This window comes from Lentinus tigrinus (assembly GCF_003813185.1).
Source record: "Lentinus tigrinus ALCF2SS1-7 unplaced genomic scaffold L226scaffold_26, whole genome shotgun sequence".
Lineage (NCBI taxonomy): Eukaryota > Fungi > Basidiomycota > Agaricomycetes > Polyporales > Polyporaceae > Lentinus > Lentinus tigrinus.
This window is the reverse complement of record NW_027137935.1, coordinates 71,723-86,850: the sequence shown is the minus strand read 5'-3', so window position 1 is coordinate 86,850 and position 15,128 is coordinate 71,723. Positions and strand designations below refer to the sequence as shown.

At 56.3% G+C, this 15,128-nt stretch overlaps 5 protein-coding genes across 5 annotated transcripts; 2 read left to right on the top strand and 3 right to left on the bottom strand.

Moving 5' to 3' along the window:
* Positions 1-149: 149 nt before the first annotated feature.
* On the bottom strand, positions 150-479 carry L226DRAFT_467857 (uncharacterized protein; the record flags this gene model as incomplete). The annotated part of the gene is made up of 3 exons (XM_067676093.1): positions 150-224; positions 288-378; positions 445-479. The coding sequence occupies 3 exons, from the start codon at positions 477-479 to the stop codon at positions 150-152; spliced, it is 201 nt and encodes a 66-aa protein (XP_067532428.1).
* Positions 480-2,869: 2,390 nt separating this feature from the next.
* Positions 2,870-3,894, top strand: L226DRAFT_573531 (uncharacterized protein; the record flags this gene model as incomplete). The annotated part of the gene is made up of 3 exons (XM_067684870.1): positions 2,870-3,137; positions 3,194-3,308; positions 3,372-3,894. The coding sequence occupies 3 exons, from the start codon at positions 2,870-2,872 to the stop codon at positions 3,892-3,894; spliced, it is 906 nt and encodes a 301-aa protein (XP_067532427.1).
* Positions 3,895-3,951: 57 nt separating this feature from the next.
* On the bottom strand, positions 3,952-7,100 carry L226DRAFT_512403 (uncharacterized protein). The gene is made up of 5 exons (XM_067678339.1): positions 6,953-7,100; positions 6,599-6,816; positions 5,437-6,544; positions 5,221-5,384; positions 3,952-5,161 (listed from the first exon to the last, which is right to left on the bottom strand). Exons 2-5 carry the CDS (start codon positions 6,794-6,796, stop codon positions 4,136-4,138), a joined length of 2,496 nt encoding a protein of 831 aa, XP_067532426.1. The 5' UTR covers positions 6,797-6,816; positions 6,953-7,100; the 3' UTR covers positions 3,952-4,135.
* A 2,294-nt stretch (positions 7,101-9,394) lies between these two features.
* Positions 9,395-10,781, bottom strand: L226DRAFT_562068 (uncharacterized protein; the record flags this gene model as incomplete). Its single annotated transcript, XM_067683485.1, has 5 exons — positions 10,682-10,781; positions 10,525-10,604; positions 10,095-10,471; positions 9,534-10,023; positions 9,395-9,479 (listed from the first exon to the last, which is right to left on the bottom strand). Exons 1-5 carry the CDS (start codon positions 10,736-10,738, stop codon positions 9,395-9,397), a joined length of 1,089 nt encoding a protein of 362 aa, XP_067532425.1. The 5' UTR covers positions 10,739-10,781.
* A 1,812-nt stretch (positions 10,782-12,593) lies between these two features.
* Positions 12,594-14,599, top strand: L226DRAFT_525003 (uncharacterized protein; the record flags this gene model as incomplete). The annotated part of the gene is made up of 4 exons (XM_067678930.1): positions 12,594-12,905; positions 12,959-14,108; positions 14,162-14,325; positions 14,381-14,599. 4 exons carry the CDS (start codon positions 12,594-12,596, stop codon positions 14,597-14,599), a joined length of 1,845 nt encoding a protein of 614 aa, XP_067532424.1.
* Between the last annotated feature and the right edge of the window lie 529 nt (positions 14,600-15,128).

Here is a 15,128-nt window from a genome sequence, read left to right as displayed (position 1 = left end):
ACATTGAGAAATCCTCCACCGGTTGATTCGATGGTTAGAGAGCGATTCGCATAAGACAGATACAGTTGTTGAGGTTACTACTACACAAACGATATCGATGACTTCCGGCAAACGAGACATCAACCCTCAATGACAATCACGTTCGTCATTCACTGCCCGCAGGAACACTTGTTTCCTGCCTTCGTGCACGCGCAATCAGCGCTCTTGGAGTGGTCACAGCCGCACTATGTGCAGCGTAGTTCCATGAGCATCTTGATGGGTAACGACGATACTAACGAAGAGCCTACCGTGGACTGGGCCGAGGCGTTGTTAACGCAGTTCTGGCAGTTGCACTTGCCCTTGGGGCAGGCGCAGCCGGTCCCGGAGGGTCCGCAGGAACTGTCGACGCCCCTAATCAGCATTCTGTCCTCGAAATCGAACCTGAAAGACAGTGATGGCACGTACCCGCAGTTGTTCTGGCACGTGCAAGTGTCGACCATGGCGAAGTGTTGGTGAGAAGGTAGAGAAGAGTGAGCGTGGGTGATGATGGTGCGAGAGGGAAGAGGTATCGCACAATCGACAGGGCACGGAGGTATATAAGGCTGCAGCCAAGGAATGCACGGGACGCGACCGGATGACAGGATGACGTCGCTCCGGATGAACTATGATGTAGAGGAGCCCCTCGCCCCGAGTCTCGCCACGACCGAGGCTGGCTCCTGTCTCCAAAAATCTCTCCAGAGACCTTATCTCAGTCGGAACTCTGGCGGGAGCATCGAGACGCGAAGCACCTGGAGCCGTTCTCTCAGCCACAGGCAACCGACAGGGCGCTTGGGCTGCCTAATATGTCACCGCAGCAGGCTTTTGCTAGGATCCTTATCTCGATCTTGCCGCACCTGCCCGCCGCAGAACCTCCAAGTCTCAGATTTGACAGAGCGAGCGATAAGCCACCAAGGCTCTTGGATATGAAGCAATCAATTTGCTCCTTAATGAAAAGCCGGTGTTGGTTCTGGACCGACTGCCCGAACAGTGACATGATTTCATTCACCGCATCGACACTGGCAGCCTAAGGGAAAGGGAAAACGTGTGTGCACTCTGACTCATGGACTAGAGCAATAAGCATCTGTACTGTTCCCAAAGTTCAACAATAGCAACTTGCAAGTCTCACGTGATCCGAGTCCACCGCCCCAGTCGCGCACTGGAGACGAGTGTACCAGATTTTCCCGTCGACTCGAGCGAGCTTCGCCACCTAATTGACGTCAACTGCAGGTAAATTGGTATCTTTGGACCCTAAGTGCGAAGTGCAAGAGAGAGTCTGAGCTATAGGCCGTGATCATGGCGGCAGGGCACTGAAAAGACGAAGCGCCCGTCTCTTTCTCCCCCCAACCTCCATGGCTCTCCCGAACTCCAACAAACTGTCTGCTGGACATCCGACTCTCCTCTATGCCAGGGGCCATTCCGTACACACGCTCTGTGCCGAAGACCTCTAGCTCTCGCGCGCATATATCGTGTCAATCATATGGGTTCTGCTGCAAGCCCACGACAGCAGCACACTGACTGTGACATCGACAAGTCTTCCTATGATCGCGCGTAGCGCGTGCGACGGGTGCGTATTCAGAGACGCGTGCAGTCAGCAGCATGGACAGGGATGATGTGAACGGGAATACACGTGTATATGGATACCAGGCGAGGAAGGACGATCGAGCACAACGGTACGTCTGGTGTGGTTCGCATCCCCTCTCTCCTGCTGAACGCGTTACGAGTTGCAGGAAGAAGTACAGGATTCAGGGGCGATGCGAGTTATAATACGCGTGTGTATGGATAACCGGTGGAGGAAGGGTCGGCTGAAAACGATAGTGGTACGCCTCGTACAGTCACACAACATACTCCGCCTCCCGCTGAACTTGGGATAAGTTACAGGAATAAATACGCGATACTTGAGCCCAATGTCATCCATGAAGATGTCATGAGCGCAAGCAAAGCCGCAGGGAGCGAAAGGTCGTCAAACCGCCGTCGTCCGGCGACGATTGCTGCGCGGCTCGTACCCCAGGTCCCCCGCAGCGCGTCGCTTGTTGGCCCTAGCAAGCCTACAGCACACAGTGAGTCTTCCAATGTGATCAAGTATCAACAGTGTCGCGCACCTCTGCCAACCCTCGCCCTTTGGCGCACCGTGTTCCTTCCCCGCATCCGCAAGCTTCCCCATGTTCTTCTCTCCGATATAGTGCTTCTCGAGCACCTCCCGGATCGTCTGGACTTTCTTCGCATCTTCCTTGATCTTCTCCTGCTTCTTCTTCACGATACGCAGCGTCTTCCTCAGGTTCTCTATCTCCTTAGAAAGCTCCCCTCTCTCCCTCATCTTCTCTTCGACGACGCCTAGAGCGTACTCAAGCTCCTCCACGCTTGGACGAGCAAATGCCTCCCCCTCCGGCACGACGGGTGGGGGCGCCCACGGCGTTCGCTGCGACGCGCTCTCTTCACACGGGCCTGCGAGGGCCGGGTTGTACTCCGAGGGCGGGATGAAGCTCCCCGTTGCAGACGCAGAGGACTCTGTCGTGTAGTCGTCCTCGTAGTCGTACTCGCCCTCCTCGAGACTCGGGCGCGGCAAGCGGCGTGGCCGCGGACTGTACGCTCCTGCAAGATGAATGTACAGTACGTCATGGGCATCAGAGACGGAAACACCAAGCACCAGCGCAGGAACCTACCAGGGAACACAGGGAACCTAAGCCTCCCCCTTGCGGGCGACCGATACTCGGACGAGCCGCTCATGGAGTCGGTGGATGGCGATCCAACTGCGAACCTTGAATTGAAGGAGAAGTCTGCGGGTTGCAGTCGTCCAACAGGGCTGCTCGGGAGGGGGAACATGGTTGGCTTCGTGACGCTGATCATTCGTGCCATGCTGCCGGGCGTGGGCATCGCGACGGGCGCGTTCTCCACCCTGTCTTCTTCGGCCGGTACTTCCTGCACCGCTGGTTCTGCATCTCGAGTCGCGGGTACTTCAGTCTGTACTCACTGTGCTGCTGCTCCTGCGGGGGAAGTGACGAGCAGGCTCACGGTCGCCGCGCCCGCAGGCATCGTTATTGAGAGCGTTGTGTTGCAGCGGAAGGACGGGGAGCGGGCGGAGGTTGTAGATTGCTCGGTTGACCAGGACGATCTTGCTGGAGGTGCGCGTTGTATTCTCTTGTTGGTCATGGTGTGTGCTGATAGGTAGCGTTTGCAGAGTGGTTGGCTGGCGATGAGCTGTGTGATCGGTGTAGGATCTATGTCGTGCCCGATGAGGATGTGCCCGAGGAGCCCATCCAGGGTCCGGGCGAGTACGAAGTAACATGGCACAGGTACGTCTCTCTGCTCATTTTGCGTGGAATGCTTGGGGAACGTATACTGATATATGACTATAGGGTGCTTCCCGACGGCAGCCAGGGTGCACCCGCGACCTCCCGCTTCCCGCTCCCGCCTCTCCAGCCACCCTCCGACGGGCTCATCGCGCTCCTAGACGCGCCCACGACTGCCCGTCTGCATACTCCCGCCCCCCTGCGGCTCACTGTGCGCAATTGGCACCCAACGCGGTCCGCGAACGTAACAGTGCAGCTCGAGGCCGATGCGGCTGACGCGTTTGTCGTCGCCGGGCTGCGACACGGACGCATCCCAATCTTGCTGCCGGGCGCGGAGGAGAGCGTGACGTGGAATCTGATTCCGATCGAGAGCGGGCTCGCGAGGGTGCCGAGGGTAAAGGTGCTCGATAGACGCAGTGCGGTCGTCGTTGCGGGCCAGAGCCAGCCTGATGGGGCGCAGACGGAGGGCGACGAGGTGAAGATCGTAGACGTGCGGTGGGAGGGGAGGAAAGAGCCTGAGGGCGATGAGACGGGTCATGATGGGCAGCTGGTGAAGGGGCAGGATGTGTATGTGCTCGTGTTGCCGTAGACTTACGTGTATCCAAGCGTGGACTTATACCTCTTCGTTGCGAATGATGTGTCGTAAACAGGCTCGGCATAGTGCAGAATATATACAATTATTTACATGACTGCGCTAGAGTGCGTTGCGATTCACATCTCTACCGTCGGACGAACAGCGCTGCTGCGGACGCGAAGCGCGTACAGGGAAGAGCGGGTTATGGAGTGGGAACAAGTACGGGGGAGAAAGTGGTGGGAGTCTCAAATTTCAATCACTCTGAGTCGTCCAGACGACTGCGCTTGGTAGGCGTGGTGGACTCCTTCGGTGAATCATCGTGAGGCCGCTTCCTGCTGGAAGTGCTCGTCATGCTGGAGGGTGGTGGGGGTGAGCGCGGCATTCGATACTGAGGTAAGGCCGCGCCACTCAGCAAGCCAATGTCAACGGCGAACGGATTGTCCTCCACGAGAGTTCCTTCGGTCTCCGAGTCCCCCGCCCGCTGCATTGCCTCCTCCTCGTCCTCGTCCTCGTCCTCCAATTCGTTCTCTTCCGCCCCCCCGCGATTGATGCCGAAGAACGCAGGGAAGACGTCCACCGAATCCGGATCGCAGTCGCCGACGAAACCGTCCTTGGGTCGCTTGTCCGCCGTCTTCTCGCTTTCACTCGGCCAGAGCTTGCCCTTTCGAAGGGCGTCCTTGAGGAGCCAGCGCGTCTCGCTGTGTGTAGCCAGCATCGCGGCATCCTCCTTGATCTTCTGGCTGTCCTTCACGGGAGGCCTGTGGTGCTTATGGTGTTCGCTGTTGGGCACATCATCATCGTCGTCGTCGCCACCAGCGTCCGCATTGACATGCTTCCGATCGTCTGTGGATGGGACTTCGGCTGTGCCCTCGGTATTCGCTAGAGCGGCAAGAGCGTAGTGGGCCTCGAACCAGGCCAGGAGCGTGGAAATGATGGGGTTGAGGGGATGACTGTAATCCGGGTCCTCGTTCGCCTCGGGTGTATCCTTCGGCCAGACGAACTTTAAGCTCGTATCATACCCCTTGTATGTTTCAAGGTTGATATCGCCGTACTTCATGGCAACCCGTTTCGTCAACCCAGAGCGTGCCCCTTGCGAGAATGTGGCGCGACTGTCGAAGTAGTCGTACAAGAATTGGCCAACGTCGTTGTCCGGGAGGTTGTGATGACAGAAGCGGACGGTGTAGAAGATCAGGATGTGGAAGACAGACTCGAGTTCGTCAGCAATCACGACAACACGGCCAGGATCGTTCTGGACATGTGCAGACATGAACTGCCATGTGCCCTGCGACAATGATATCGCGTGAGTGCATTGTTTAAAATGAGAGCAGACTCCGGACTCACCGTCCTTTCAGGCTGCCGCTCATGAGACGTCGTGAGGATGTTCTTGGCGAGCTCCCAGTCCGTGAGAAGGCCTCGCCAATTGCCCTTGCTATCTATGCAGAGAAGGATGTTGCCCCCGCTGAGGTCGCGATGAATGAACCCGCAATTGTACGCGGCCTCATGAGCTACAGAAAACGTCAGGTCTTGAAGAAGAATAACTGCAACAATCATGCGCACCTTGAACAACGTCGGCCAGAGCTCTGACTAGCTCGCGACTGTTCTTGAACTGGGATAGCGACTTCCCAATCTCCTTCACCACGATACGGTAGTGCTGGTGCTCCTTGATGGGATAATAGTCCTGCCCAGGAGTGAACTCTATCCACTTCGCACGCGAGACGGTGAGCTGGTCAGGAAGATCGCCATGACAGACGACAGTCGGAACATGGGGGACTTTATTCTCGTTCAGGAATTTCAATGTCGTACCCTCCTTCTCGATCTCGTCGTGCTTGACACGCCACGCATCCTTCAGATACACGAAGTCGCCGAGTTTGGGCTTCCCCTTGTCGTCTTTCAGCACTTCCTGAGCGATATAGCACCGTGTCCCACGCCCTCTAACGCCTGGAGCGAGGAAGTGCGGTTTGCCGACGACGAAAGAGCGGGTGACGTCCTCGTCCTCGTCGTAGACGTCAAGCTTCCACCACGGGACCTTTTCGTCGAGGGAGTCTTTGTAGGCTTCGAGGATGTGGGGCTCTACCGCGATCTCTCCATTCACAGCAGCGTCGCGCTTCTTCCGCATCAGTGTCACCAACGGCTCATTGGTGCTCTTGGGGTGAAGGCGTTTGGCAGAGGTATCGAAGCCACGCTGGGCAGGGGTAAGCCTCCCGTAGCGCCAGAGGAACTCCGTGAGCCATGCCTCATTCTTGACGTAGCTGAAGCGCCGCGTGGCGAACATGCAGGCGCGGTCGATATATACGAGACGTGCGAAGGTGCCGAGGAAGATGATCATGAAGTGGTGCTTCCGGTGCTGGTTCTGCAAAACGAGCTCCGCATAGGAGAGGATCTGACCGAGTGCGCTCCTGCGAGCCTGGGCGAACGGCTCCGCGTTGGCAGCGGTGTCGTCGAAGGGGTCTTGAGCGAAGTTCCGCTTGCACTCGATGGTGATCTCGAGATGGGACCAGTCAGTGCGGCCGTACTCGTTGGCGTCGTCGATCTTGGGCGCGTGGTCGCGCGGGTAGATGCCGCAGTCGGGAGCGATTTTGGAGGAGGAAGTGGAGTCTGCCTTGTGAGGTGTCGAAACCACGACGAACCCGCGGCATGGACGTTCGGTGGCATTCAGGCGTTTCGGCTTGGGAGTATTAGACATGGTCTCCAACCACCAAGTAGACGGATAGACACTCACGATCTCCCGGTACATCTCCTTCTCGTTCTTGGGCTTCGTCATGCCTTTGAAGACATCGGTGCGGCATGGATGGCCCAAGGGCTCGTCGGACATACGGGGGTCCGGAACAAAATAGTCCATGAAGGTGGTGTAGGGCATGACCGTGATCTTGCCGTGCATGCTGCGTCGCAGTTCGCGTTGGTTCTGGTCGCGGGTCATCTTCGCTGTAGCGTGTATGCCTTTGGAGACGAGAGCGTTGTTAGAAGGAGAGTCAGTTCCAGCACACTTAGACTGATTCCGAGGCATGGTGGATGAGGAGAGGTGGTGGACGAAAGGTGGCTGGTGGAGGGGGAGGGAATGGTGGTCGCGACGTACCAGGAAAAATAACACGGAATTTATGCTGAGCGGCAAAGCGTTGATTCCTGCCTGATTCGGAGAAAAATATGTCGCTATTGTGGGCCAGATGCAGCAATCTGGATTTGAAACTCAGCCGTATCAACAATGGCGAGGTGGCGGCGAGAGTCGAGGAGGTTGAAGTTGTGAAGCGCCGAGACACGCGTCGGAACACCGTCACTGCCACCACGTGATTTGCTTTCTCTCCACTCTCTGTCTACCACTTCAGCCAACTTCAGCGGACCCGACAGCTTGCAGAGATATCTATACGTTGTACACAAACTCGGTCGGAATGGGGGCGGCGGATGGTGAACTCAGCGCGAGGGCCGTGGAGGGCCTCGACCAGGCTGTGGCGGTGTAAGGTGGTTAGGTCCATGCCCCGGGCCTGCATAATGTTCACAGACGAACACCGTATCATAGTAGTAATGGGATGTACTAGATAAAATGTGGCGCGAGTTTATTACTACCACTCCAGATTCAAGGGCGCTGGGCCACCGCTCGACGCTCGGTGGGATTCCAGCCTGAGGGATTTCCGAAGCCGTGTTAGCTTGATCAGCGGTCCAGGCCCATCATCTGCTACCCGAGTGTGAAATGCCTGCACTCAGCCAATCACTGGCATCAACAGGGATAGGAACCACGTGTTTTGGTTGATTCATGGAGAGGAGCCCGCTCCCGCAGCTAAACAAGAGCAGGCCTATGATGTCTGTCATCTTCGGAGGGGGTTGGATAATCATATGCTGCAGTGGCATGAAGACAGGGATGGGCTGAAGTTGTCATTCCTATGCTCTACTATGTAGCCAACAATACAAGTATGAATCGGCGATCAGTAATATTGTCAAATACTCTACATGAACGAACGATACGGTGTCACTACTGATGCATCACACTTGCACAAGAGGTCGGTGGGAAACGATAGGCTAACGAACAGGAAGAATGAGGTGACAGGTAAGCAGTAGTGATGCGTGCGGATACATCATGCGGGGGAGAACTTGAACGAATGAGAGGGCAGGGTAAAGACACGAGAAGGATAGGGCGGCGTGAGTTGGGAACACATGTAGTAAGAGGCGATCCACGCCAGCGCCAGAGGTCCACAGAGTTGACTTCATAGCGGGGATCATCGTGGAGATGGAGAATGGAGGGAAGGGGACGGAGGGAGCGAGAGGATGTATGAGGGGAATGATCGTTTGGCGTGAGATGTAGAATTGGAAATGACCGTCGGTTGCTTCCACAAAGTCGAAAATCGAGGTGCGACACGGTGTGGGTCGCAAAGAGTGTTACTCAGCTCAGCAAAGGAGACCCTTTGACCGCTTGACTGAGGCCCAGGTGCGGCGAGCATCCACGGCACGAGAGCATGTAATGTGCGACACATGTCTCCGGTATCCGACAAGTGACACAGAGGTAGGAGTCGACCGTGCCAGGTATTCGTTCATCCTGTGCGACCGGCAGCTACGTGACGATGCTTAGTACACTGCAGGCTACGCAAAGACCTCGATATAGGGAGTCATGATATGGGAGTCAGAAAGCGTCGTCCTTGACGCGATGACTCCGGCAGAATGTGCCACTCGGACCGCTGGAGGAGGTGAAAAGCCGCAGCGGGGCGTGTTGAGTGAGGGCAAGGAGGCCCGGGGGCGGTGGCTCAGCCTGAGGGTCGGGTGACCCGAAGCCCTCGCAACAATGTGTTGTGGTCGAACATGCTCAAGTCCCGCGGCTTTCAGTTTTCGCGAGTTACGCGCTGCTGCCTTTCTGACTTCGAAGACGAGGTCCGCTTGTTCGGGCAACCACCACTGGATCCTCTCGCTGAGTAAGCGGGCTTCGCCACCTACAGTGTTAGTGCAATTTGCTTGAAGTGAATTTCGAGCTGATACGTATCTTTGGATCACAACTTCAAGTGCAAAGTGCAAGAGTCTGGGTTTTATACAGCCTGGTTCAGAATTGGAGCTTGAGTGCGTGATGATGGTGGTAGTCTGGCAACTTGCCTCAGTAGGGCGAAGCGCCCGTTTCTCTCTACCAAACATCCATCTCTCGAACAAACTCTCTGCCGGACATCTGACTGTCATCTATGCCACGGACCTTTCCGAACGCACGTACTGTACCAAAGACCTCATGCTCTAGCTCTCCCGCGCATATATGGGATCGGCCAGCACACTCACGTCGACAATTTTTTCTATCATCGCGTTTAACGCGTGCAACGGGCTCGTACTTCGAGGCATATACAGGTAGAAGCATGGGCAGGGATGATGTGAAGGGAGATACACGTGTATATGAATACAAGCGGAGGAAGGAGGGTCGAGTGGTAAGTCTGGTGCGGTCGCATATCCTGCCGCACGCGTCATAACTTACAGGAATAAATACGCGATACTTGAGCCCAATGTCATCCATGAAGATGTCATGAGCGCAAGCAAAGCCGCAGGGAGCGAAAGGTCGTCAAGCGGACGTCGTCCGGCGACGATTGCTGCCCGGCTCGTACCCAAGGTCCCCCGCAGCGCGTCGCTTGTTGGCCCTAGCAAGCCTACAGTACACAGTGAGTCTTCCAATGTGATCAAGCATCGAGAGTGTCGCGCACCTCTGCCAACCCTCGCCCTTTGGCGCACCGTGTTCCTTCCCCGCATCCGCAAGCTTCGCCATGTTCTTCTCTCCGATATAGTGCTTCTCGAGCACCTCCCGGATCGTCTGGACTTTCTTCGCGTCTGCCTTGATCTTCTCCTGCTTCTTCTTCACGATACGCAGCGTCTTCCTCAGGTTCTCTATCTCCTTAGAGAGCTCCCCTCTCTCCCGCATCTTCTCTTCGACGACCCCTAGAGCGTACTCAAGCTCCTCCACGCTCGGACGAGCAAATGCCTCCCCCTCCGGCACGACGGGTGGGGGCGCCCACGGCGTTCGCTGCGACGCGCTCTCTTCACACGGGCCTGCGAGGGCCGGGTTGTACTCCGAGGGCGGGATGAAGCTCCCCGTTGCAGACGCAGAGGACTCTGTCGTGTAGTCGTCCTCGTAGTCGTCCTCGCCCTCCTCGAGACTCGGGCGCGGCAAGCGGCGTGGCCGCGGACTGTACGCTCCTGCAAGATGAATGTACAGTACGTCATGAGCATCTGAGACGGAAACACCAAGCACCAGCGCAGGAACCTACCAGGTAACACAGGGAACCCAAGCCTCCCCCTTGCGGGCGACCGATACTCGGACGAGCCGCTCATGGAGTCGGTGGATGGCGATCCAACTGCGAACCTTGAATTGAAGGAGAAGTCTGCGGGTTGCAGTCGTCCAACAGGGCTGCTCGGGAGGGGGAACATGGATGGCTTCATTGCGCTGATCATTCGTGCCATGCTGCCGGGCGAGGGCATCGCGACGGGCGCGTTCTCCCCCCTGTCTTCTTCGGCCGGTACTTCCTGCACCGCTGGTTCTGCATCTTGAGTGGCAGGTGGTTCAGCTTGTCCTGTCTGTGCTGCTGTTCCTGGCTCGTTGACGACTTCCTCTTCAGTGTTCTCCGCCTCCGCCTCCCTCTCGAGCCTGCAACACGCTCAGCCAAAGCCCGCGTATGAATGCACGCATGAGAGACGTACGGAACAGGCCCACCACTAAACGCCTTCAGTAACTGTTTCACAATCTTCTCCTTCTTTTGATTGGCTTTGACTCCATGAATCTGTCGCAACAGGTGCGCAAGAATCGCGTTCGTGAGCCCAAACCACCGTCAGAGACTATACTGAAACGCGCTCGTACCTTGGCAATTCGCTGGAGCTCGGGGTAACTCAGATTCCTGAGTCTTTCACTATCCATGATGGATGATAATGGTATGTGCAGGGAGAGACGAGTGCGAGCAGGAGATGGTTGGAGGTGACCGTGCAGGAGCAGCCACCGCAACCTAGCCGACGGGACGCACTCGGCACGTGATGGGCCTGTCGAGACTCGAGCCAGTTCGTACCTCGCACAACTACCGCACTGATGCAGTTCGCCGGAACACGTTATCTGCCTGATTTCTGCATCCTCTCTCTGGAAACAAATTATGACAGAAGGGCGTAGAGAATCGACCTACTCCCGTCCGAGTCTCCAAGCGACCTAGCGCTGAAGGCTCGAGTGCACCCACATTTAGAACGATTCCCTGAACACACCCTATGCTCAACATCTCTCACTCGGTGCACAGTCAGTTACAGACGGGCACGAGAATACACTCGAATGAATTCCCACAGGTACGCTTGATCCACTCTTGAGCAAACGCGCTCATGCGCGCTGACCTGGAATGATCACTGTCGCAGATTCTGCATGAACTTGCGCTGCGTATGTTCCCTGATACGCCCCTTTTGCACTCTTGCATGGTACACAATTTCGACGCGGTTACGTTATGGGACGCGCTCCGGGGCAACCGCCGGCACGGGTCGACACCGGGTCGACAGCATACGACTCGGAGGCTTCGGCTTCCTCGACGACAAAGCGGTCTTGCCCGCCATAAGCCCGCGCTTAGCCTCTTATTGTCTTCCGGTGCTTCGGTTGCGCTCAACGTATTCTCGTCACATTCAATCTATCGACTTCTGGGCAGCGAGTACGTTGATCCCCAGAAACCCAGCGATTAACGGCAGCCTGCAGGCCCGGACTAGCAGCAGTTCCAGACTCCATTATGACGAAAGACAAGTTCTTTTACACGTCCCACTCTTCCAGATCAACATCTAAGACGGATGAAAACGCTCCTGCGAAAAGCTGAAAGTCCGAGGACCCCTGTATGTAGCTGTTACACAGACACAAGCCGATGGGCGAGGACGGCATATTTCAATACTTCCGATTCTATCAACGAGAAGGACTACAGGACCCGCCGCCTCCTCATATTCAGTAAGTGATGCAGTCGTTCTTTGGGCCCCGATCCACAACGAGCCGATCCATAACGAGTGTTGGCCAGTACGCATCCAAGCTGCGATGCTGCCAGGATCGAGTCAATGAGACGTAGTTCTGGACCCGTAGTTGCACGTGAAATCTATCCATGGTGGACGCGTTGACGGGTATGCGCAGCCGATGGTCCCAGCGTCGCTGACAAATGGGAGCTACGTTGCGGACGTTGCCCGGTGTCCTTGACAGCTTTCGCCAACTTTCTGCAATCGACTTAGAGTGAATCCTAGTGAGTCTGACTATTATGCATGGGTTCGAATGTGTTTTATTCTTTGTAAACTTCGACATCGGTCGTGCACTTCGAAGCACGCATGAAGTTTGAGTTCAGGGTTTCTCTAACCATCTTCGGCACCGCCACATCTCCCCACGAGGTCGACAAGCGCAGTTCATCGCTACGACCTGTTCCTAATCTACAGCTACCCTTGTATCTGATACTGCGTTGTTTAATGTATGTCTGGCGATTTACGGAGCACAACTTGAGCGCAATGATGAAGAGAGCGGAGTTCAACAGCCTTTGTGAAGCGAGCACGTGGTCACATTGATCAAACGCGAGATCCGGGCGCTTTGCATTTCGAACCCTCTCTTCCCGCCACCACCACCCTTTTGTTCGGCGTCTGCCTTTTCAACCCAGCTCGCTCGATCCAGCCCACAATAGCAAGGCTGGTTACGCTTAAACATATCACGAGACCTCAACATAAAAACCCGCTCCCAGGTATGTTTCCCAACCACCACTCCATCTCTCCTCACCACCACTGCCATGTCTCGCACCACTAAGCACGCCCAGTCCGTTGCTCAACCCACTGCTGGGAAGCTTCCCGACCGGGGCAACCCACCTCATAACTCTACTCCTGCCCGCTATAAACGCAACACTGTCAACTCGACGCTGAACTTTACCCTCCAACAGGCTCGAGGCGAGCTCCGTGACACCATGCGTGGCAAGATCGATATTCCCCCAACCACCAAAGAGTTCATGAACCTCTATGTCAAGGACTACTACCCTGAACTCAAGAAGAACATCTTCGCCGATGCTCCGGGGTTCTCGACTGAAATGGACATGTACAAGTGGATCGTGAGTGGTTTCTCTTTACTTGCGGAGTTACCTCCGTTCAACAACAGCTCTAGACCGACACGATCAACAACTCGGACGTCGTCGACAGCAACCGCCTGGTTTGCGCCTCGACCCCTTACAAGTCCGACAGAAACGACGCGACCCATCAGGCCGTCGATCTCGGCTTGTACCCAACCAAGTTCAAACCAATCAACGAGGGCGACGGAGACTACAACAGACGTGTCAACTGGTCCCGCATTGACCTGTCCATCGAATGCAAGGTCGACCCTACTACCCAGGACCCCTTCGACGAGACGGCCGACGACCTGCTGCCGATCGCTGCTGACCGCAAGAAAGCGCTTGGTCAGATCCTCACGTACGTCGAGAACGTGTTCATGCATCAACATCGCACGCTTCACTACATGATCCTCTTCCTCGGGCACTATGCTCGCATCGTTCGCTTCGACCACTCCGGCGTCTACGCAACCACCAAGTTCAACTACAAGACGGACGGCGCTATCCTGACCACTTTCCTCTGCCGCTACTCTGCGAGGGACGCGGCGCAGAGAGGGCACGACCCTACGGCTACGCGTCTCGAACTCCGTGACCCTCTTGTTGCGCAGATGCGGAAGCTGGGACAAGAGAAGAAGGAGGCAAACCCCGAGGACCACGTGCAGATGATGTTCAACGCGTCGCTCGATAACGCGTGGCCGTGGTACAAGCTCGAAGTGCATGTGCAACGGAAGAGGGGTGAGCCGGAACCTCCGCGCGGCCGACTGCGCTCGCATCAGCCACCACGCATCACGCGCACTTTCGTCGTTGGGAAGCCGCACTTCGACGCTGGAGGCGTTGTGGGCCGTGGCACCCGTGGCTACGTTGCGGTTGAAGTCAACGCCAGAGGTCAGCTTGTCGGTCCGTTCGTCTACCTCAAGGATGCTTGGCGAGTCGACCACACTGGGATTGAGCAGGAAGGTTGCGTCCTTGAGGAGCTGAACCGTCACAAGGTCCCCTTTGTTCCCACCCTTGTTTGTCATGGCGATCTCGAAGGTCAAGTCACGGAGTCTCAGGAGGCCTGGGCCAAGCGGAAGGTTAAGAACCCTCGATTCAAGCGCACATTCAAGAAACATCAGCACTATCGCTTAGTGGTCGCCGAGGTTGGGAAGCCTTTGGAACAGTTCGCGACGGGATTGGAACTGGTCTACGCGATTTATTGCTGCCTCTTAGGTGAGTTCATACCAACCACAGGTGCCGCATCGTGCTGACGGATAGCTCGACAGCTCACCAAGCAGCCTATGAAAAGGCGGGCATCATCCATCGCGATATTAGTTCTGGCAACATCCTCCTCTATCAGGCGCCCAATGGTACCTGGTTGGCACTGCTCAATGACTGGGAGCTTTCGAAACGAGTAAATTCGCCTGCCGCCCGCCAACCTGACCGAACGGTACGTGCAACCGATGACCTCACAATCATATCAGGAGATCTAACTTCATTGGCAGGGCACTTGGCAGTTTATGTCTGTGCGAGCTCTCAACAACCCCGACAAAGAGATCGTCACAGAAGACGAAATCGAAGCGCTCTTCCACGTCCTACTCTTCCACGCGGTTCGCTTCCTCCCCCACAACATGGTACGAGATGCTGTCCCCCGCTTTCTCATCGACTACTTCGACGGTTGCACCGTCAAGGGTGATGGCGAAGTACGCTTGCGGCCTAGCTAAAGACTCAGCTGTCAAGCGAGGTGACATCGATCTCACCCTCTATAACTCGGAAGAATGTTCCCTTGAGTTCCTGCATCCTCGAGACGCGAACAAAACCCACCCCATCGGCTGGCTCATTTCGCGGCTCCTGATCTCTCTCAGGGCAGCCTACACCCGCAACCCAGGTAATCGGCGAGAGGAAGGCGTTACGCGGCCGCAGGATGCGGTCAACAAGAGCAACTTCTCCGCTGCGCTATCGGCCATGGCGAATGTACAGAGGCGGCCAAGCGCCCCTGCCGCTGTTCCTCCTTCAAAGCCGACCGAGACTCGGTCGAGGGGGAAGTCACGGGCTTTACCGAAGACTTCCTCTCTGCGACGTGGGCGCAAGACCCGCAAGACCGCTTCCACCCCCAGATCTACCCGATCCACGTCTTCCTCATCCAATGAAGGTTTCGTGCCTATATCACTGAAAGAACACAGTGCTGTCATCGAACTCTTCGACCAGTGTATAGATCGCGCGGATTGGCCGGCGGGCGATAAGGGCGAGGAT

Coding starts and splice junctions, on each gene's coding strand:
- L226DRAFT_512403 (XM_067678339.1), bottom strand. CDS start 6,796: ATGACCCGCGACCAGAACCAACGCGAACTGCGACGCAGCATGCACGGC. Junction 6,545..6,598: donor AGGAGATGTACCGGGAGATC/GTGAGTGTCTAT, acceptor AATACTCCCAAG/CCGAAACGCCTGAATGCCAC. Junction 5,385..5,436: donor TCTGGCCGACGTTGTTCAAG/GTGCGCATGATT, acceptor CGTTTTCTGTAG/CTCATGAGGCCGCGTACAAT.